Source organism: Peromyscus leucopus, chromosome 7 (genome assembly GCF_004664715.2).
Source record: "Peromyscus leucopus breed LL Stock chromosome 7, UCI_PerLeu_2.1, whole genome shotgun sequence".
NCBI lineage: Eukaryota > Metazoa > Chordata > Mammalia > Rodentia > Cricetidae > Peromyscus > Peromyscus leucopus.
The window spans coordinates 110,603,845-110,627,591 of record NC_051069.1 but is presented as its reverse complement, the minus strand read 5'-3'; the positions used below and the strand labels follow the sequence as shown (position 1 = coordinate 110,627,591).

General features: G+C 50.7%; 1 protein-coding gene across 1 annotated transcript in view; it reads right to left on the bottom strand.

Annotated features, from left to right (window-relative positions):
• Positions 1-2,791: 2,791 nt before the first annotated feature.
• Gask1a (golgi associated kinase 1A) overlaps positions 2,792-23,747 on the bottom strand; it is a 38,384-nt gene continuing 17,428 nt past the window's right edge. The window contains 5 exon segments of the mRNA XM_028890431.2: positions 2,792-3,262; positions 3,849-3,952; positions 6,190-6,312; positions 19,747-20,333; positions 20,336-21,002. Of these exon segments, the coding sequence (XP_028746264.1) occupies positions 3,052-3,262; positions 3,849-3,952; positions 6,190-6,312; positions 19,747-20,333; positions 20,336-21,002 (1,692 nt within the window). The 3' untranslated portion in view covers positions 2,792-3,051.

Here is a 23,747-nt window from a genome sequence, read left to right as displayed (position 1 = left end):
GGTCAAGTCTTTTAATGTCTTATTAGCATATATGAATTATACCTTGTATCGGGTGTCATATGACACTTTCATGCATATGTATAATAATACATTTCAGTCCTATTCAGCCTGTTAACCTTTCCTGTTCCCCCTGCTACTGAGCCTTTCCTCTTTCCAACCCACCCCTCCTAATTTCATGTCCTTTTGAGTGGGTCTTTATATGAGCCAGTGCGTTTCATTGGGTTGCCTGGAAAGCACACGGTTGAGGGTTTGTTTGCATGGGCCTTGCCATCGACTGCCCAACTAAAGAAAATGTCTCCCTCCATCCATTAGCTTTGCTCCTCAGTGAAGGATGAGGCCCCACAAGCTCGTCCATTTCCATGGTGGGTACGACCCGATCCTGTGACGGTCATCACAGCTGCTGTGTATTCAAAAGGACCCAGAAGTCAGTGTTCCACACCACCACCACCCCTTCTTTTTGCCCCTTTCATGATGTTCCCTGAGCCTTGGAGAGAGTGAGATAGATGCCCAGGGATGAGCATTCAGTAGTCAGTCACTTACCCTCAGCACTTACCAGTTACGGGTCTCCGGGTACTGCTGGCCACTGCCAGAGCTGAGAGCAGCGCTGATCCATAGGCATGGAAAGGTGTTTAGAAGACAGTCTCATCGGCGTGCCATAGCCATGAAACATCCCCATTAGCGCCCATGACCTCCCAGCCAGGCTTTGAACAGGTTATAACATCAAACCTGAATGCTCTCCTGTGGGATGGCCCTCGAATCCAATCAGAAAGCAGTTGGTTGCCCCCATGACAGACCTGCCACTACTCTATCAGTAGACGCATCCTGCCTGGCCGGTTGGTATTGCCGCACATGGAGTCTGCAGCCGGTTATCCTGCCCCAGAAGCCTGCCTAACACGGTATAATACTGTGCGGGTTAGTGGGCAGTGAGGAAGCTTCCGGTTCCAACTTGATTTCTCTGCCTGTGACAGGCGTTTGGTGTCCTCAACTGTAGGGTTTTATCATCTAGCACTGTGGGCAACAGTGGCAATGGTCTATATTTGGGGGTGGCCTTAGGAGCCACCTTAAGCTGACAGCTCACGGGAGATGGCCTTCGGGCAAGTCTTCTTGGACACCAGGAAGCAAAGTTGGCGCTGAATACCCAGATGACCTTTAACTTTGATTGTCAAAGGAGATGACACTGTGGGACAGGATTGGGATTGTGAAGGGAGCATGCTGTGCCCACCTTGCATGGCAGTGTCTTGCACAGAGGCTGTGAAGAGGAGTGCATCCGTGGGGAATAGCCACAAAAATCACATTTGACCTGGGTAGTGCGTGGTCGTGCATTCTCCCTGATGCAGTTAACAGTGAAACCATAGACATGCTCTCATTAAAGTCAGGAGTAAGATGTAAATACTGCTAGCTGTTATTCAACCTTTCTCCCAAAAAACAAACCAACAAACAATGAAGGTCACACAACATCATAAATGAAGAGAAATTAAAAATAAAACAGACAATTTGATTTTCCCCTTAAAGGCTCATATAAATATTTATCTAGAGGGCTAGAAAGACTACTCAGCATTTAAGAGCATCAGATGCTCTCCCAGAGGACCCAACTTGAGTTTCCCACACTGCATGCATGTGGTGCACAGACATACATGCAGACAAAACACTCATACACAAAATAAATATTTTTAAGTGGATACTTGTGCGACCAGACAGAATAAAGTAACTTTGATTAGAACAGTTGAAGCAGGGAGCTAAGAAACTATCAGCAGGGCATAGTATAGTTCACAAGTGGGCGTCTGTGTGCTTGGGAACTTATCTGGTAAGAGTATACTTTCAGATTGGTGGGAACAGAATAGACACTTGAATAGAATCTGGAGCAAGGAAACTTAAGTTACACCCCTAACTCAAGCCACTTTCAAATGCAAATTTCACACAAATATGCACTGAAGTAAAAGTACACCAGTGATAGTTCTGTGATCTAAAGGAAACCAGCCTAAGAAGACAGGAACCCGGGAGACTCACAGGCAAAATCAGCAAGTTTGACTGCATAGAATTAGTTTCCTACTTCACGGAAGAGAGTCAAGCCATAGATGGCAGAGAGGAAAGACAGGCAAGCCTAACAGAAAGGGCTGTGTAGCTGCAGCTCAGAGTCCAAGCTAACACACTACCAAGGAAGGGACAGACATCTTACACTGAAAAGTCGGCCCATAAAACATGCAATGGCTAACACTGAAATGGAGAAAATTTCTACAATTATAAGGGAAATTCAGTTTTTATAAAGGGCTTCTCTCCCTGTTGCCATTGGAAAGATGGCTTAATGGTTAAGAGTATGCTCTCATAGAGGATTACACAGAGTTCAGTTCCCAGCACCCATACTAGGCAGTCTGATTGTCCTCTTCTGTCCTCCAAAGGCGCCCAAACACATGTGTAACACACACACACACACACACACACACAATTAGGGGCTGGGAGATGGCTCAGCGGTTAAGAGCACTGGCTGCTCTTCCAGAGGACCCAGGTTCAATTCTCAGTACCCACATGGCAGTTCACAGTTGTCTAACTCAAGCCCCAGGGGTCCCTTCTGGCCTCTGCAGTCACCAGGGACGCACATGGTGCACAAATTTATGGGCAGGCAAAACACCTATGCACCTAAAAGTAAATTTTTAAATTAAAAAATGAATCTTAAAAAAAATAGGCTTCTCTGGTTGGGCATGTGAGTTCAGTTGGTAGAGCCCTTGCCTAGCATGCATGAAGTTCCAGGTTCATGCGTATATCTACATACCTCACACAGCACTGCATGTACATGTGCAGGGAACGGTTCACAGAACATTCCTAAACACTTTTATTGTTGCATGTGAGTACATAGCCAGAGCTGAGGATGCAGACAGGAGTGTGAGGTGGGAGGCCTTCCTCCATCCCCAGCAGGGGAACTATCCCGTGGCACTGTAGGCTCCGCCAGTTCCTGGCTTTTCCCATGTGTCAACAGGATGGCCAACACTCACCAGCTCAGGCTTACATTGTGGGAAGTCCTCCAGCAAGGTGTGCTCTGCCCAGGCAGAGATGGGCTCACAGGTCCTTGTCCCTGAAAAGCGTGAGGTTGTGCTTCTGGATGTGTCTCAGCAAGATCTTCCCTCGCCTCTCCAGTGTCTCAAGGACATGCTTCAGACCTCTGGCTCCACCTTGGCTCTCCCAGAACACCTGGTCCATCTGCAGCGACTTGAGCAGCAGGTTCTGTAGACACCCTGATGCAAGAACCTTCACAACGGACTCAGGAAACCTGGGGCCGAAGTCCCAGAGCCCATGCAAGAAAGGAAAGGCATAAGTGAGCTCAGAGAGTCTCCACATGAACCCAGAACTTGCCCCCTAGGGAACCCAGCAAAATGAGCCAGGGAAATGCCAGGTCTGTGCCTGCTGGCTCCTTGTCAGAGGATTCTGTGACTTGCTGTGTCATAAAAGCAGAAGGTAGTGCTCTCAGAGAGGCCTCACCTTACAGTGAAGCCTGGAGAGCCAATTCTACCACTCTGGCCTCAGCTGGGCACAGTTAGGGCCCCAAAAGGCCCTGAGAAGGTTGAGTTGCCTACTGGGAGTAGACAAGGAGGGGCAGATCCCCAGGCTAGCTCTTTCACATAGATCCAGGATGAGCTAGCCTTCAGACACTGAAGCAGGAACCAGAAGCCCTCTAGATCTGGGGGAACAGGTCCGATGACTGTAGCCCCTCTCAGCCTTCCTCAGTCCCAGAAGCCTCAGATCCAACTTTGGTCTGATGGACTTTGGCCATTCGAGGACTGTAGTTGAAGGTTCCACAGTCTACAGCAGGGCCAGCCTCATCCCTCAAACCTCTACCCAGTGCCCTGGATCCTCACCCGTCTATGCCCTCCAGCAGCCGAAAGTTCAGCTTGTCCTCAGGATGCTGAAGGTTGCCAGCATTGTCTATGTACACCATGTGAGATGGATCACTGCTCCGGACCTCAGGGGAAGAAGACGGACAAGGGCAGCCATTGGTATAATCGGAGTGTAACTAGTACCACTCTGTCAGTTTGTGTCCCATGGCTGAGGGCTTACTCTACACCAGCACTGTGTACCTCTCTGGGGATGTCTCAGCAGCCGCAGGAGGCATAAGACTGATAAGCAATTTACACAGGATCACACAGCTAATATGCAATGGGGCAAACTCAAACCTGGACCCATAGCAGTGAGCCATAATTGCACCTTCTAAATTGCAAGGCACAGGGGCTCGTTCCTGGGACAGTGGGGCCAGGAGCATGGTGGGAACTGAACTGGCAGGTGTGAAAGGAAAAAACATACTCCTCAGGGTCAGAAGCTTCATGCCACATCACAGGCGTGCTTCACACCACACACACACACACACACACAGACACACACACACACACATCTCTTCCATCTGTCCCTAAATATCACCAAGAACATACAACTATGTCCTTTATCTCTATAGATCACTGGCCATACCCTAATGTCACAGGAAGAGTCTTTAGCATCTCTTATATCCTTTCCACACTAAAACAAGACAGAATTCTCTAGTACTTAAAAAAAACTGTGGCATGGGGCTGGGGAGATGGCTCAGTGGGCGAATGGTTTACCATGCTGAACACTACGAACCTCATAACGAAGCCAGGTGAGGTTGTGTAATCTGCAATCCCAGTGCCGAGGGAGAGGGGGGGGGTCCCTGACGCCAGGTGAGGTTGTGTAATCTGCAATCCCAGTGCCGAGGAAGAGGGGGTCCCTGACGCTAAAGGCCAGTTGAGCTGGATTGGCAAGTTCAGTGAGAGACCCTGTCTCAAACTAACGCGAGGAATGATAAGGACAGTGCCTGATGTCAATCTCTGACATCTACAGATTGCCTGCACTCACGGGAACACACACACACTTAAAATCTGGTGTTTGGCAATAAGAGGCCATCTCTTCTGGCTTATACTCCCAAGCACACACACTGTTCCTACACAGTCTCCAAAATCCCATGCTACTTCCCATCACCATCCCTAGCAATTGAGACTTCAGGACCAAAGCATTCCCTCTGTCTACCTCTTCTCTCTTCTACTCAGAGCCCTGAAAGACCTCAAAGTTCCCTCAAGTGTCTTGAGGAGCAGTGAAAACAGGGGCTCACCAAAGAACAATCAGACTGCAACCCACAGAACCAGGGAGGTCATATAGCAGGGGGGACCCTAGGATGACTGTGGCTTATAATAAGTTTTGGTTTTACTCAATTACTGGGCAAGCCTCAATGAAACATTTCACTATTAGGATAAGAATTTATACTGTATCAAGCTGATAATAGATAGATAAATAAATAATAAATGAATAAATGAATAAATAAATAAATAATAAATAGAGACCACACAACACTTACTACCCAAATAGGCAGAACAGCATCTACACTGAGTTTGGGAGGAAAAGAAGCAGTTCTTGCTATGGGGGTGTTATTCCATCCTTCAGGGAAGCTCACTAAGACAAGAAGTAAACAACTCAGAATAGCTTCAGGAAGTCCCTGAAACTGAGCGGTTTTACTAGGGAGGGTAGTTTATAAGCAGTGAAGACTGTCTCTATCTCACAACCCCAGCTGCTTGGAAGAAGCAGAGACCTAGAAGACACAAAGACCAGCAGAGCTTTCTGGAAGAGGCTCAGACCAACCAAGCCACCTGGAAAGGACATTCTTCAGCCTGTTGAGTTTCTTGCTGGCTGTGCAGTGTCCTCCAGATCCCAAGCTTTTATGTCTTATCACCCATGCCAGGGTGACTTTAGAGATATAGCTGTCTTTGAGTCATTTCTGCTTCTGTAAGGAACCACAATAAAACCGAATTGGATATTTTAGGTTGAGAGAGAGGGAGGGAGGGAGGGAGGGAGGGAGGGAGGGAAGGAGGGAGGGAGGGAGGGAGGAAGGAAGAAAGGAAGGAAGGAAGGAAGGAAGGAAGGAAGGAAGGAAGGAAGGAAGGAAGGAAGGAAGGAAGGAAGAAAACAGGGCTTCACACACATAGCCATTCCACCTCAGCTGCATTCTCAATGTCCATTTTGTCTGTTTTTTATATTTGGCTTCCTAGAAGTATTATTTCAGCCAAGGTTTGCTGGCAAAGAAAAGAAAGAAGACTGGGAAATCCCTGTGTCCAGCCATCAGGACCATCCTCTGCAGGAGAGAGGTGTACCTAGTGCTTACATGGCAAGGCACTGCGTGTGCATGCAAAAGAAACATACCAGGATGTGGACCAGCCGCAGCTCTTCTGGGTTCTGACACTTCTCTCGGAGTCCCTCTTCCACACAGGGGTCTGAGGGTGCAGGCTCGAAGCCACAGCAGTAGCGATCCAGGCGGTCATGGACCTGCAGGGAAGGCTAGCATGGTACCGGTCTTCTCCAGACCCAGAATCAAGGCCATTTGGCCTGCTGGGCCCCACACCAGTCCAGGGCTGCCTGGGGACAGAATTCAGGGGCTGTCTGTACTAGTGAGCCCTGCACTAGCCTCCAGCTAGGAAGAGGAATCTGCCCTAATTCTTTTAAGCCTAGAGCTCATGTCAATATCCTGAAGATGAGTTTGGGGTCACAGGACCCCCTATCCGCTCCTCTCTGCTTCCTCTGCTTGTCACCACTACTCATCTCTTTATGTTGGTGTGTTAGGAAGGATGGCCAAGCCTAGTCCATTAAGTCTGCTAGAGCCAGGCTTCTGTCCTGAAACTCCAGGACCCAGCCCTGACCCCAGAGTGTCAGAATGAGTTGATGGGCAGCAGGTTGGTGTCAGAGTTAGCCAGTATATAAAGGACTGTCACTCAGATGACCAGCGGTCACTGCCACCTCTGCCTCCTTCCCTCCTCACTTCAGACTGTATCATCCCAAGCTCAGACACATCTGGAGTCACAGGAGAACACATACGGCTGGGATTTGAAGTTGACATTGTTGAGGCATAGGTTGGGTCCCCCATTTGTGGACAAGGAGGGCTGCATGTGGGGGGGGAGTAGGATGGTGGTACCCACAAAAGTTGAACCAGGTCTCTAGCCTGGCTGACTGGCAGCAACAACAGATGGTAGCTGTGGACCTGCGGCCACCACCTGTGCCTTTGCTGCCTCCACAGTCACAGGGTGATGGTCCTGGATCCTCTGGTACCTTCTCTTCCTTCACCTTAACAAGACTAAGACCAAAACAATCAACCCACAGTGCGCAATGACCTCTGTGAGTGGCTCACACTTGCCATTCTTCAAGGAGGACAGTATCCCAGAGAGGGTGTGGGCCGTTGGGCATGCGTGAGCCCATGCCCGATCAGAAGCACCCAGACTTCCTGTGAACTGTGTCTGCTGGCCTCACCATTGAGGTCCCCTGGACTGTCAGTCACAGTGCAGATGGACCCCGGCTCCCTGCTCTCCTTTCCCTCCACCCTGGTTCCCTGGGGCCTCATTCTTTGTTCTCTGACATTCTTTCCTTCCTTGCTGAAGTCAAGCCTTTGTGCTTCAGAATCTCTCAGTGCTGTGCTCTCAGGGCTGTGCTCCCTGAGCTTCTGACTTGCGGGGCTGTGCTCCCTGAGCTTCTGACTCTCAGGGCAGTGCTCCCTGAGCTTCTGACTCTCAGGGCAGTGCTCCCTGAGCTTCTGACTCTCAGGGCAGTGCTCCCTGACCTTCTGACTCTCAGGACTGTGCTCCCTGACCTTCTGACTTGCGGGGCTGTGCTCCCTGACCTTCTGACTCTCAGGGCAGTGCTCCCTGACCTTCTGACTCTCAGGACTGTGCTCCCTGACCTTCTGACTCTCAGGGCAGTGCTCCCTGACCTTCTGACTCTCAGGGCAGTGCTCCCTGAGCTTCTGACTCTCAGGGCAATGCTCCCTGACCTTCTGACTCTCAGGACTGTGCTCCCTGACCTTCTGACTCTCAGGACTGTGCTCCCTGACCTTCTGACTCTCAGGACTGTGCTCCCTGACCTTCTGACTCTCAGGACTGTGCTCCCTGACCTTCTGACTCTCAGGGCAATGCTCCCTGACCTTCTGACTCTCAGGGCTGTGCTCCCTGAGCTTCTGACTCTCAGGGCTGTGCTCCCTGACCTTCTGACTCTCAGGGCTGTGCTCCCTGACCTTCTGACTCTCAGGGCAATGCTCCCTGACCTTCTGACTCTCAGGGCTGTGCTCCCTGAGCTTCTGACTCTCAGGGCTGTGCTCCCTGAGCTTCTGACTCTCAGGGCTGTGCTCCCCGGGCTTCTGACTCGCGGGGCTGTGCTCCCTGAGCTTCTGACTCTCAGGGCTGTGCTCCCTGACCTTCTGACTCCCAGGGCAGTGCTCCCTGGGCTTCTGACTCTCAGGGCTGTGCTCCCCGGGATGTGCTCCCTGAGCTTCTGACTCACGGGGCTGTGCTCCCTGACCTTCTGACTCGCAGGGCTGTGCTCCCTGACCTTCTGACTCTCAGGGCTGTGCTCCCTGACCTTCTGACTCTCAGGGCTGTGCTCCCTGAGCTTCTGACTCGCAGGGCTGTGCTCCCTGACCTCCTGACTCTCAGGGCTGTGCTCCCTGACCTTCTGACTCCCAGGGCAGTGCTCCCTGGGCTTCTGACTCTCAGGGCTGTGCTCCCTGAGCTTCTGACTCACGGGGCTGTGCTCCCTGACCTTCTGACTCGCAGGGCTGTGCTCCCTGAGCTCTCTCCCTCCCAGGTGTGTAGTTGCTAAGGATTTAGCAGATGCTCTTGGCGCCCAACCCACGAACCCAGGTTCACCTGTAAAGGTCTCATCATCCCATTCCCGAGTTCAGAGGGGCCTTCTGGTCCCTGAATAGGCTTTGCCTACCCACGTGACAGACTGGAAGTAATATAAAATTAACGCTCCTTCCACCCAGAGGCAACCTCCAACCAGTGAGCTATCAGAGCTGATGTGCAGACTCCATCCTCAGAGGGCTGATGTGCTTCGCAGGTCTCTGTGGAGCTGCACAGACCCTCGTCAGGGTCGGGTCTCACTTGCCCATGGCGCAGCCTTCTCATGACCACTCTGTGGGCTTTTCTTCCTGCTCTGCCTCTCCTCCCCATTATGCAGCAGACTTCCTGGGACCACTTCCCAGATGAACTGCTCCTACCCACATCCTAGTACCAAGCTCTGTTTCAAGAGAAACCCCAGCAGGGGAGAGGACCCACACCATCGCTGTTGCTTCCAGGTGCACAGGCTCTTCGGATCCAGGCTTGTCAGAACCTCTGACTGTAGGGAGCCGCTATTCAAAGATGGCGCTGGCTTCCTGGTAGCCTAGCTGTAAACAACTCCATATTTGGCTATGATGCACGAGTATGGTAATTGGCCTTATGTCCTCAGCCTATCCTGTGGCTCCCCGTGTTCGCATTCTGGCGGGACCCAATCACAGTACGGCACGTTTGCCTGATTCCCTATATAAGCAGCTGCAGTTTAGTCCTGGGGCCCCTCACCTCCCGCTCTCCCTTAACCAAGAGGCGCTCCAATAAAGTGAGATGTGAGAAGAATCCTCGCGTGGTGGTCGTTCTTCCTCGCTGGCCGAGGAGCTCACCGCAACTGGTGCCGAAACCCGGGAAGGAAACTTCGGACACCAGGTGAGGGGTCGAAGAGGATTCAGAACTCAACACACGGAGCGGTGACGTCGGTAAGTTCTCCAGGAACGGTGACGACGTCGGTAAGTTCTCCAGGTATGCTGAATACTGGGATTAATCCGCAGCCCTTCGCTCAGACATGGTAAACGGGTATCGGTAATGCGGGCGTTACCGCTACATCTGACCTCCATGCATCTCACCCCAGAACAAACAAATAAATGTAATTTTAAAATTTTAAAAATGGGGTGACACCACCCTATGTGGCCACATGGAGAACCACGTAGGCAGAGGAAAGATTTAAAGCAGGGCATATGCTTTGGGCACATGGTTGTAAGAGTTCTGTTGTCTACACTCCTGGGAGGGACTGACCAGAAGTTCCCCTCAGGAGGCACTTGTCTTCCCCAGCTCCCCCAGTGCATAGAGTCCAACGTGGAGTAAGCATTTGGTGACGTGACTCCATGCAGGCCTAGTATTTGGACAGCAATGGTGTTATGTGCTGATTAGTTTTCTGCCAACCTGACACAAGCTAGGGTCATTTTGGAAGAGGGAACCTCAATTGAGAAAATGTCTCTATCAGACTGGCCTGCAGGCAATTCTATGAGGACATTTTCTCAACTGATGATTGATATGGGAGGGCCAAGCCCACTGTGGGTGGTGTCACCCCTACACAGGTGGTCCTGAGTGTTATAATAAACCAAGGTGAACAAGCCAGCCAGCATCACTCATTCATGGCTGCTGCTTCAGTTCCAGCCTCCAGGTTCCTGCTTTCAATTCCTGCCCTGACTTCCTTTCATGATGGACTGTAAGCTGTAAAATCAAATAAACCCTTTCCTCCTATCAAAGACTACTGGGATCCAGCCCCTACGTATTTCTACAGCCCGCAGCATCCTCCCAAGCGGCTTTTGGTCGTGGTGCTTATCACGGCAATAGAAAGCAAATTAGGAACCCTGCCTGCTTGCCTTGCCTTTGGCTGGAGACTGGAACATGGACATAGTAACTGCTCTGGCCTGTGCTCTGCCCTGGATGCACAGCCAGAACAGCACAGGACTGCTGTTCCTGCCAAGCTCCCCACCCCCACCCACATCTCCAGGAGCCAGCACAAGACCCTGCCCCTGCACCACACCCCCATCTCCAGGCTGCTCTGTTCAGATTTCCAGTCATGCATCATTTATTTGCAGACATGGGCCGTGCTGGCCTCCTGAGATCTACGCCCACCTGGCCTCCTGGCAGGAAGAGTGTGCTCACCAAGGTGCTAGGTTGATTATTTTGCCACGCTGTCTGTTTTGTTTTCCCATGGCTGAACGTGACCAAGCTCAGGCTGCAGCCCACATTCCTTCGGGACTTTGCCCTTCCTCCACTCTTTGCAAAAATGAGCAGTTACCCAGAGAAATGATGATTCTGTGCACTCCCAGTGCACTGAGCCAGCCCAGCAGTGCCGCAAGTGTAACCCAATCTGGGGCTCTCAGTTAGTGAAGGCTTGCAAAGCTCAGGCTGTGGAGGCGCCACCCTGAGGGCTTTACCAGCACAGTGCCCCGGGTCTTTCCAGGGCGTCGAGAGGGACCAATTGTGAAGAGGACAGTGAGCCACGGGAGAAGACCGACCAGTGCTCTGAGGGCCACATAGCTAGGAGTGGTGACCCAGACTTGAAGCCAGGAATCTGACTCTGACCACGAAGACAGAGGGTGTGGCAGGCATACCTTCTCTGGCACTCAGCTGTGAATTCTTGGACAGGAAAATAAACGACCAAAATAAAATAAATAATTAAAATAACCAGTCTGACCCCAGAACCCAGAATGCATTCAACACAAGTTAAAACATAGTAAGGTCCTCTGAGTGCAAGAATAAATGAACCATGAAGAACACACAAGGTCCCTGGGGAGGCCGGTAGTCACTGGAACCTGCCCTCCATACCCACCACCTAGTTTCAGGGGATGCCTGGCTCTGTCACCTTCCAAACAGAATATCTGGCTGGGACAAGACCCTGCAGTTGGTCAAGGAAGGCTACAGGCCCTCCTGATAGGGATGGAAGGCCAGGCAGGGCCAGCACAGGACTCTGAGTAGGTGCACCAGGTTCCTGGGCCAAGCCAGGCAGATTCCAGAAAAGATGCCTGATATTCTTGTGGCCCTCACCCTTCAGCTGGGACCCTCCTCACTTCCTTTCCACTTGACAGTCTAAGTATCCAGAGCCTCTCCTGGGGTGGGGGTCATTCTTTCCTTCATAGAAACACTATCTTTCCCAGAGAGCCAATTCCTCATGTCTCAGGGCCATACACACGCATGCACATATACATATGCACACACATGCACATGTGGATACACAAACACATACACAAAATTAAAAATAGATAAGCCAACAAATAAACTAGGCATGATGGCATGTGCTTCTAGATATAGCCCCGGGGAAGTGGAGACAGATGGATCCCCAGGTTCAGCTGCCTGCCAGGCTAGCCTAGTGGCTAGCTCCAGACCAATTTTTGAAAAAAATAAAAAAGAAAGAATAAGAAAAAAGGTCAACAGGGACCTGAGGAATGCAACTGAAAAGTCGACAACCTCTGGCCTCAACACACACACACACACACACACACACACACACACACACACACACACACACGAGAAGGTGGAGAATAAAATGGAGTTAGTAGAGGGAGTCACAAGATGACCATACAGAAGTCACAGCCACGCCACAGTCCATGAGCAGCCGCCCTGGACATATGCTGGAAGGAAAGATCCTGTCCTTGGTGGTCCCAAGGATTATGGGAAACTGACGACACCATGGAGAAAGACACTGTCCGAGGCTGACTGCTGTGATGGAACACAGGACCAAAAGCAAGCTGGGGAGGGAAGGGTGCGTCTGGCTCACACTTCCGGGTCACAGTCCACCACTGAGGGAAGTCAGGACAGGGGCCTGAGGAGCTGACGTAGAGGACGTGGAGGGGTGCTGCTTACTGGCTTGCTCAGTCTGCTTTCTTACAGAACCCAGGACCACCAGCCCAGAATGGTCCGGGCCCTTCCCCACCAATCACTAATCAAGAAAATATCCTACAACTGGATCTTAGGAGGTATTTTCTCATTAGTTTCCCTCTTTCAGATGGTTCTAGCTTGTGTTAAGTTGACATAAAAATAGCTAGGACAGACCCACTGGGAACAAGTGCAAGACCCTCCCAGAGACACAGGCAGATGTCTGGGAACACTAGAGAACACGAGGGCCCGTTCCGGCATGAAACATGTTTGTTTTTGAGTCAGGGTCTCTCTTTTGAGCAAGGTAGCCCTGGCTGTCTTGGAACTCACTCTGTAGACCAAGATGGCCTCAAACTCACAGAGATCCGCTGCCCCTGCCTCCTTTATACTGGGATTAAGGTTGTGTATCACCATGCCCAGTGAATGATAAATTTTATGGCGAAACTTGGCTGTCAGTCCACAAAAAATAAATTAATTTCAATAAAGTATCAGAAGGATTTGGGAATGGAAGCAACATGCTGACTGTAAAAATCACACCAAAACATTATTCCAGCAAATCCTGAAATGAGCAGTGAGAAAGATAAGACCACCCCTCCATAATTAGAACACAGTAGTGCTGGCATCTGGGGCAGAACAGCATAGAAATAGCCACACATACATAAAGAAGTTGGCTATCTGGGGAAGGTCGCATTTCAAAGGGAGGAATGAGTCTCCAACAAATGGCACCAGGACATGTAAGCTTTAAATATTTCCAGATGGACCCAAGATGGATTTAAAAAAAAAAAAAAGAAGAGAACTTTTAAAGTAACTCTGAGCGAGGGTGGCTTTTTGAAAACTCACAGATTCACAGTCAGAATGCAAAGCTTGATCATTTTCACAGAGCAAAGTGAGGTTTCTACACAACAAAGAGTCTTCACAAAGTTACTGATAGTTACAACCACAGGGAATAGTATACTGTACTGAAAACAGAAGGATAATTTCCTCAGTCCAAAGAAAAACTTTAGAAGTACTTAAAAAAACAGCCAACACAGTGGGACCAAGTCCTGTGTTCATTGCATGAGATGGCTGTTTGAAACCTGGAGCTTATGCAGGGACACTTGGCTCAGTCTGGGAGGAAGGGACTGGACCTGCCTGGACTGAGTCTACCAGGTTGATCGTAGTCCTCGGGGGGAGGATTTGCCCTGGAGGAGGTGGGAATGGGGGGTGGGCTGGGGGTAAGGGGAGGGGTGGGAGGGGGAGAATAGGGGAACCCGTGGCTGATATGTAGAACTGAATGGTAATGTAAAATAAATAAAATTAAAAAAAAAAAACAGCCAACAACCCAGCTGTGATGGTTAACCTTTATTAACAGCATTTAGAATTACCATGGAGACAAATCTCAGGGGTCATGTCTGTGAGGAATCATCTAGATTAACTGGGGTAGGAAGATCTATTCCGAATGTGGTTGGCACCACATTGGCTGGAGAAAGTGGGCTGAGTACCAGCGTCCAGCTCTCTTTGCTTCCTGACTGGGGGGTCATGTGACCTGCCACCATATGCTCAGGCCATGTGACCCATGGCCTAATGCTCCTGTCTCCCCTGCCAGAGCCCGAATAAACCTTCTCTCCCTTAAGTGGCTCTTGTGAGACAAATAACGAATACCAAGAATGAAATGGGACAAAGAACACAGACTTTCTTTTTTCATTTTCTGTTTAAAAGGCTTTTAAATAAAGGCAGGACTCCAGTGAGGTAAGAAAAAAATTGAGACTCATTGTTGGGGTGAAAGACCCTAACCCTTCAGGCTTACACCCCCCAAGCCCCAGGAGAATGAGGAACTAAAAAGCTGGTTCCAAGGGCAACCTGACTCAGCCATTATTCAACTACCCCCTGCCACAATGTAACAATATAAAGAGATTTCTATTAAGAGATGCGCTCAACTGTGACCGTGATAGTTGCAAGTGTTCCAGGAAGGACCACTGTGACCTTTGTGTAACCTTCACTCCCACCCTGATAGCCCCCTTGAGGTTTCGGGAAGAATGTGCATGCAGTGACCACTCTGTGATCACTCAGTGATCAGACCATGATCTTATGAGATTAGCCTCTAGACATAAATCAATCGAAACGAAATTGTAGTCTTGTGGCTTTTGTGGGTTTTCCTTTAAAGGTGCCTGTGTGGCTGCAGTGCGGTGCGACTCTTGCCCTCAGGACAGGGGAGCCCGACTGTACAGCTGCTCCTTCAATAAACCTCATGCTGTTTGCATCAACTGGACCGGGGTCTGGGTTCTGGGGGCGCCCCCCTGAGAAGGTAGTACCCTAGATTTTGGGGTCTATCAAGGGATGCAAGGGAGTCCCTCACAGTTCCACACCTCACTCCTTTTCTTAATTTCAGGACACCAGGGGCTCAGCAGAACGTAGATATTATTCCATAGTTTCTTGGGGTTCTTCCTGTGTTGACTGGGGTGTGTCTGCTCAGCCCCCCCAACTAAAATCGACAAGATTACATGTCACTGTAGTTCAGAGTTTTTGCTGAGGTGGGCTCCAACCCTGCAGTCGCTGCACCATGGTCCTTAGGGGTGCAGCATCCTCCCAAACCCGCCCATCCCACAGCGGTTCACAGATCACTGTTCACTTCCTTGAGGCCGGGGGAGACTCACTAACACTTCACCAGGCTTGAAGGGCTCCCTGATGAGGTCACTCGGAGTTATCTCCTTTTTGTGTCTGAGGAGGGGAGGTACATGACCCCCACTCCCACCCGTGTGTGTGTGTGTGTGTGTGTGTGTGTGTGTGTGCGCACGTGCCTGTGTGTGGCCCTGAGACCGTGCTCTAGCCCGATGAGGAAGTGACTGAGGCCAAATGCCAAGACAAAGAGCTGGAGAGGGAGAAGGCAGAGGCCACCCTCGGCACTGAAGGCCTTGTTTGTCTGGCAGGGAGGAATGGCTCCGACTGCGACAGAAGACAGACGTCCTCTGGCCCCTGCATGGCTGAGCCCGTCCTCTAGGCTGCAGCTGCTGGACAGCTTTGCTGTGGAGGGCGGCTCCATCACTGCAGGCAGAATGCTCCTCCTGGAGCATCCCCCAGCTGCAGCCTGACAGGGATCTGGCTATAAGCACCTCGTCTCCTCGCTCCCTCCAGGCCAGCTCTGAGTCGGTCACCTCCCACCAACCGCTCAAGTCTCACTGTGGAGTTGGGTCACACACACCCTTGGATGGCTGCCTTCTCTCCTGTGGGTCGGTCAGTCCTGTTGGGATCATGGTGTCGGCTCTGCTGCTGAGAACTGAGACAAAGGCATCTCTCAGGTTTCAGTTGGACAGGTTGTAACAGAGGCAAGAGACACAATAGGAGCCGTTGTGTTGTCCCCAAAAAGAGACAGGGCCCAGACCAGGATCCTGGCAGCCGAGGCCTTCTGGGTCCTCGCTTAGGGGGCCATGAGCCTCCTTCAAATGCCAACACCACCGACTTAACTTAGCTCACCTGACTTCTCCACAGGTCACCCAAGTCAGACAGTGACATGCGCCTGAGAGGCGGACTGGAGTGTGGCGCTGTCTTCCAGCTGTGACGTGGTCATTGCCACTGGAAGTAAGAGTAGCTGAGATTACCCACAGGGGTCTTCACGAGGGGGTCTCTATCTGTCCCCGTGGAGGGTCAGGGACAATGTCTCACAACACTTAGGATCTATAAGCAGTTCACAGTTGTCGGGGTGGGGTTCCTCAGTGGCACAATTGTCCAAGCTCTGGTGACCCCACCCATGTTCCTGTGAGCAACCTCAGGAAACTCAGGTTTGGGGGACTTCAATGGAATCTCTCTCTCTCTCTCTGAATAGAGATAGACTCCCCAGGAAACACACGGGAGAAAAGGCCCCTGCACAGGGAAACATGGTGGTTCCAGACCCAGCGCGTTCTTCCCGGCCTCTGAGTTTGCTGACAGGGTGTGAGGGAGGCTGGCAGCAGACCAGCCTCAGTGAGCTGCCTCTGGGGTTTGTGGCCAGCCGTGGGTCACCCCGTGCAGACTCGCACCTTCTGCAGCCTCGCTGAGGTTTCTAGGAAGGTGTTGCCAGCCAGATGCTTGCTTTTCTTGACTGCTGCCCAGCACGCTGGGAAAGGTGGCATGGTCCCAGCCCAGTGGTGTCTGACCACACAGCTGACCTATGTGCGCCTCGGCTGCAGAGATTTCTGTCCAAGCTACAGCCCTGGAGATGAACAGAGGGGCTCTGTGCAGAGCAGAAAGCCATCCTGAGCACATGGCTGGAGTGTGGCTTTGCAAGCAGCTACTCCCTGGGTCTCAGGGCTCCAGGGCCCCCCTGCAAATGTCCCCTTCTGCTCCCACTACTGGCCAGCTCAATAGTGACTCTGTGAGAAGCGGGGAAGCTCTGGGCCAGGCCAGCCAGGCTGCCTCTCAGTCCCCTGGCTGTGACCTTAGACAAGGAAATTAATCTCTCTGGACCTCAATGGTTCCATTTTATTTTTCACTAATAATCTCTCTCTCTCTCTCTCTCTCTCTCTCTCTCTCTCTCTCTCCTCCCTCCCTCCCTCCCTCCTTCTCTCTCTCTCTCTCTGTACACGCACATGTTCATGCACTTGTACATACCTATACATGTGCATATAGGAGCCAGAGGTCAGATGCGTTCCCCATGCACCTTTCCCCGCCCAACAGTCTGTCTCCTCCTCCCCAGCACCAGGACTCCAGCACGCACTCCACACTTGGGTGTTCACTGGGAGCAGGATTGAACCCTCACTCCACACTTGGTGCTCACTGGGAGCCAGGGATTGAACCCTCACTCCACACTTGGGTGCTCACTGGGAGCAGGGATTGAACCCTCACTCCACACTTGAGTGCTCACTGGAGCCAGGATGACCCTCACTCCACACTTGGGTGCTCACTGGGAGCAGGGATTGAACCCTCACTCCACACTTGGGTGTTCACTGGGAGCCAGGGATTGAACCCTCACTCCACACTTGGGTGCTCACTGGGAGCAGGGATTGAACCCGGGTCCCATGCTCACACAGCAAGCACCCTACCCACTGAACTGTCTCCCCAGTCAGCTCAAGTTGAGAACATAAATAAACATGGCGTCTCACCAGTAAGGTTGCCATGGGGATGGTCTGGGTCTGTTCCTGACTAGCATTTACCAAGTATATACCCCCACCAGGTACTTGTGTTAAGTATATCCATAAACAACCTAGCAAACAGAAGCCCCTGGGGCTGGTATAACAGACATTAGGACAAGAATCCAACCGGAGGTAGTTTGTGATCTGACCCCAGGACACTTCAGCCCCTCTAGCTGTGCAGAACACGCACACGGGGCGTGGCTTGAACTCCTTTCCCATTGCTGTGGTAGAATACCCCGACAAGCACAGCTTAAGGGCAAAGGGTTTATTCTGACTCATGATTCAGGGGGTACAGTCCATTATAATGGGGAAGTCACATTTTAATTGTGGGCAGGAGATTCTAGGATGTATAAAATAGAGAAAGTGAGCCAGCCAATCACCACAAAGCATCCATTGTTCTCTGCTTCTTGGTTGTGAGTGTGAATGACCAGCTGTTTCAGGCTCCCTATATCCATAGCCAGCATCACATGGACAAGCCTGGAGCAGCCACACTCATGCACAATGGGCCAATTAAACAGCTGGTACTCACAGCCCCCAGCTGGACCTTAACCTTGCTCTTCAACTCTACCTAGATCCCACCTCACCCCTCCACTCAACAACTTTAGGCTTTTCTCTTTCAGACAGAGAAGCAAGAGCCTCAGTTGGCCACAGTGAATGCTCAGTGCCCAGATGGACGGGCACCTCCCTTTATGGCTCTCCTTCTGTTCTTTCTGCCTCAGCTCCTCTCTCCCTCTCCTTCCCTCCCTCTCCCTCTCCCCTCTCTCCCTCTCTCTCTCCCTTATTTCAACAATCTTGACTCCATGTTGGTTCAAAGATATAAAATTATAAAGTGTTGAGACTAGAGAGATGGTTCAGTGGTTAAGACCACTTGTTCTTGCCAAGCACCTGGGTTTGATTCCCAGCATCCTACATGGCAGCTCACAATCATCTGTGACTACAGTTCCAAGGGACACAATGCCCTCCTCTGGCTTCAGTGGCCATCAGGCATACATGTGGTAAACATACATTCACACAGGCAAAACACTCATTCACATTAAAATAAAATAAATACATCAAAAAATTATAAATGGTGAACTGGTATTTTAACAGTAAGATGGGGGGGGGGGGTGGTCCTGATTTTGTAACTTGAGATTGCAACAGAATTTCCAGTAATTTCTGACATGGTCCTAAGCATACTTCTGCCATTTCTGTAGAGGGTGTGTGTGTGTGTGTGTGTGTGTGTGTGTGTGTGTGTGTGTTCTCATGTGTCATGAAGGTGTATGTGCATATGTGAATGCATGCATTTGTGGAGGCCAGGGGTCATCTTTGAATGTCTTCCTCAGTTACTTTTTGAGACAGAGACTCCCACTGAACCTGGAGCTCACTGATTGGCCTGGCTGCCTGGCCCCGCCTTCCTGGTCTGGGACTACAGATTTATGATTATAAAATCAAAATACAATCAACTATAAAGAGTGAAGTGTTGAAGATGCCCTACATCCTATAGTGCCAAGTGCTAAGTCTTCATTTAAAAATAAATAAGGACATACTCCAAAGCTACACAGAGAAACCCTGTCTCAAAAAAACCAAAATAAAATAAAATAAAAGTAAATAAGCATATGCCTCTCATTAATATACAAATTTGCTTTCATCTTTAACAAATGGCAAGGTTTTGTGTATATCTGAGAATTGTTTTAAAATAAATTTCTTCATCATTATTATCAGCAAATATTTCATTTATATGCCTATTTTACATTCCTATATATCCAAGGTCACATAAAAATTTCTTAGGTAAAACAGGGTCACAAATGGAATTTTTTGTTGGTAGTGGTCGGGTTTTTGTTGTTCTGTTTTGTTTTGTTTTTTTAATGTGTTTGGGTGTTTTGCATACATGTATGTCTGGGTACCATGGGCATGTCTGGTGCCTGACGAGGCTGGACGGAGGCATCAGATCCCTGGGATTGGAGTTGCAGATGGCTGTGAGCCACCATGTGGGTCCTGGGAACCAACCCTTGGTCCTGTGCAAGAGCAGCCAGTGTTCTTAACCACTGAGCTATCTAGCCAGTCCCTGAGTGGAAAATGTTTAAGAAGCCCTGCTCTAGGGTACCACGGGATAAACGGGCAGAGAAGTTACACAACTGTTGCCAGCATGGTGAGGAGCGGGCAAAGCTGGCCTTCGCCTGGAACTCCCTGACTCCGCCCCACTGCCCAGCCACACCTACCTGCAGCAGGAAGTCAAAGAGGGCCAAACGCGCCCACTCGGCACGGCGGATGCCCAGGCACGGCATCTGGCCTGGCCAGCGGCAGCCTCGTGCCAGCAGGGCCTGGTATTGCAACCAGCCCAAGGCCAGAGAGTTCTGGTCCTCATCTGGGTCTCCCAGGTGCTGCACGTCGGGTGCCCACCAGATGATGGGCCTCAGACTACCGTCTGTGTAGCGGTAGGGCAGAAGAGGACTGTGGAAGCTCCGGGCCACAGCAGGCAGGCTCCGCTGGAGTCCCAGCACACGGTCCACATGAAAGGACAGGACTTCATGCAGGTCACTGGGCCTCTTCACCAGCCCACAGAGGCCCTGGGAGCAGAGCTGGCTGAGCCTGAGAGGAGACATGTCCTGGAGGGCACCGTCAGCAGATAGTCCGACCTGCAGCACCTGCCCATGGGCCGGGACCCTGGCTTTGCCCACCACCTCCCCATGGGCCAGTAGCCAGAGAGTCTGCACATCGTGTTCTGTGAACCAGGGTGGAACCTGCCCCCCAGCCGCAGCACTGGCCAGTAACCCAGGGGTCTCAGTACGGCACCACGGGACCTTCTCAGCTCTCCAGCAGAGCCAGACCACCAGGGAGTCCCAGAACCTGAGGCAGCACCCCCAGCCTTCCCACCAGTCAAGACTCTGACCCTGGCTCCCGGCAGGGAATCCTCCCCTTCTGATGGTTGGGGCCTAAAGCTCACTGCAGCAGTCCCTCTCCATGCCTGGCTGCTCCCTGTGAGTGGGCTAACCAGGGTGTCCTTCTTCCTCTGTGTCTCTTGGACAGGACCATCTTGCCCAGGCTGTTCGAGGGCTGTGCCTCCTGCATCTCTGACCTCATTCTCCATCAGAAGCACAGGATGGTGGGCACTGAGTGCCGGACCTCCTGTCACAGCAACGCCTCTCCTGACCCTCAGTGGGTGTCCGCTTCTGTCTGGTCGCCTTCTGTGGCTTTGCTTCTCAGCACAGACCAGGATGGAATTTCTGGGCAAAGCCTGGCCTTTCTGGAAGCCCAGGTTTTTTGCCCGCTGCCTCTGGCTAGGGTTCAAAGTCTGCCAAATGTTGGGGTCAGGCATGCCCATTTCCCCCTGGGGCTCCATGGGACCAAGTCCTGGAGTGGAAGCTGGATGCTCTGGAGGAAAGTGAGTGACAGCCACGGCAGACAGAATCATCAAGAGGCAGGACGCCATCACTGACCGCTTCCTTCCACGAAGCCTTCTCCAGAGCCAAGACGCCTGAGGACAGGGTAAAAAGATGGTGTGAGATCTGGGAAAGCCGTCAACTTGAAACCACAGAGCAGTGAAGGCCATGAACATAAGGGGCAGAAGGCAACAGCAGGACACCTAGCTGCCCCTCAAGGGGACATGACAGCCAGCTGTATCCCAACTCCAGAGATGGCTTGCTTCTGAGCCAGCCTTCGCTGATCCTTACAGATATGCCTGGACTTCTCCGTATAAGCTACTGCACGACGCTGATCACCATGCCTCACAATAGACTCACCCACCATCTAGTGCTGACCCCGTTCCTTTCAATTCTGTGGTCTTTATTACCATTTCAAACACAAATACCAATAAAGCATCCATAGAAAATCCAAGTCATGCTAAGAAACTCAGAGCAAGGGGCTCAGGCATTGAGAGCACATGCTGTTCTTCCAGTGGACCCCAGTTCAGTTCCCAGCACCCACACTGGCAGCTCACAGCTGCTTATAACTCCACTAGCATGAGATCTGGTCCCCTCTTCCAGCCTCCATGAGGTACCCATACTCACACAGACACACACAAAAAACTAAATAAACTTTAGAAAAATAAAAAGTAAAGAAAATTGGAGGGAACAAAACCCACCTTCTCCATGCAGGAAGCCATGGCCCTAATCTGAGGGTACGCCACACAACGTTCTGCTGAACATCAGTGTGCACATCGCTGCAGAAACATCTGAGAATTTCTACAAATGACGCCAAGAGGAGTTTGGGGGCACTTCCCGCATCTCTCTATGGTATGGGGACTCCTTTAACCATCAGAACTAGAGAAATTGGGATTACATAATTCCTATTTTAAAGCTGAGAGCAGGAAGATCAGGGCCAGTAAGCATGGATGAAAATATTCAGATAACACAGAGGAGAAGAGTCCAGGGAACATTCGTTTGGATTTTCCTTCTATAATTGAAACAAAACAAAAGATTTGTTTTCAAGTTGAATTCGTAATGTGTGTTCTCAAAGGGCTAGATATCCCCAGGAAAAATGAACCCCTTCTAAGATGGGCTGAGAAGGGGGTTGTTTGGATCCTGGTGCCGGCCTTCCTTGGCTTCAGGAAGCCTGGGAGGAGTTGGTAGTTGTACCAAGGGAGGCTCAAATGGCCAAGAGCAGATGTCCCTGCTGGCCACACACGTGACACTTCGGGAAAAGACAAGTGTTTGTGAGAATGCAAGGAGAGTCAGCGGTGGAGCCTGAGCTGACCTTCCCTGCTCCTCTGCTGACAGTTCTCAACATCCCAGCACGCGCAGTCTGCCCGGAGAGGAAAGAGAGACATCCTGTCCTCCGCCTAGCTCAGCAGTGGCTCTCCTCTCAAGTCCCCACCCTCTACCCATCACTGGGATGCCTTTTAGTTCCTGGGAGAAGATGCCAGAAGAGAGCAAGATCCAGAGAACCCACAGCCCAGGCACCCTAGTGCGGGGTGTTTACCCACCAACCCCACAGTTCCCCAGAGTGTTCTTGAGTGACAGCATCAGGAAATATTAGAAGGATTTAGAATGTGGAGATAAACATAGAAAATACAGGATAGCCTCGAGAGGGCCTGGAACCTATTCCAATGAGCCCTGACTGTCTCTGGTATTTATAGAAACACCAAGGGGTGGAGCTGTGGTGGTAATCTAATTGTACTGAAATATTATTTTGATTGTATGTTAATAAATAAAGTTGTCCGGGGGTCAGAGCTATTAGAGCCATAGCAAGAGTGTGGCGGTGGTGGCACACGCCTTTAATCCCATAGATATCTGTGTGTTCAGGGTCAGAGCTATTAGAGCCATAGCAAGAGTGTGGCGGTGGTGGCACACGCCTTTAATCCCATAAGATCTCTGTGTGTTCAGGGATACAGTCAGCATTGGAGACATATGCCTTTAAGACCTAGGGGGCTGTACATTCAGACAGTGACGAGGCAGTCATGTGTTTGGGTTTACAACCAATGAGAAGGCAGAACGACATACTATAAAAAAAAAAGGAACCGACAGGAAGTAGGTCTTTTTTCGCGAAGCTGGGACAGCAGGAGGAAGGGTGAGATTTTAGCTCTGAGCTCTGACCTCTCGGCTTTCTCTTTTACATTGTTTCTGTGTTTCTTATTTAATAAGACGGTTGGTTACATCAATATCTGGCGCCCAACGTGGGGCAAGAGTTTCCACCTAAAGCCTGAGAAAAGATTCTAAAACGGAGCTTAAAACAGCTTCCTAATTGTCTCTCTCAAATGAGCAGCAGCTGCCGGTTTGAGTTACTGGCGGGTTCCTGGTGTGTGTGCTTGATCTGCAGTATGGCGGAATGAGGCCTCTGCAAGTGGCACATTAAGTTGCGTGGTGGATTTAGCCTTTGCTAGTACAAAACAAAAAAAGAGGTTTCTGGGCTACACGCTGCTTGGATAAAAGCACAGACCCACGATGGCTCCCAGAGCTGGCGGAAAACATACCACCGCCATGTTGGGAAGCTGAAGTGGGAGGAGCCAGCAGCCACAGCGCCGTTTCAGGCTTAGAAGGCTGCAGTTTAAAGCAATAGGCTCAAGGTAATATAAAAAATAAGCCACGTAAAGATGGCTACCACACAGAGAATCTGGATTATGTTCTCTTTGATATTCGTAACTGAAGAGAAACATTTGATTGCAAAAGCTGTTGAGTTATGCCAAAATGTATATTTTAAAGGTACCTTGACTTCAAAATTTGGATGTAAGGATATGTTGCTTTGGAAAGGAGGCTCTGTTTTTGTTTCTACAGAAAGCCAGAGG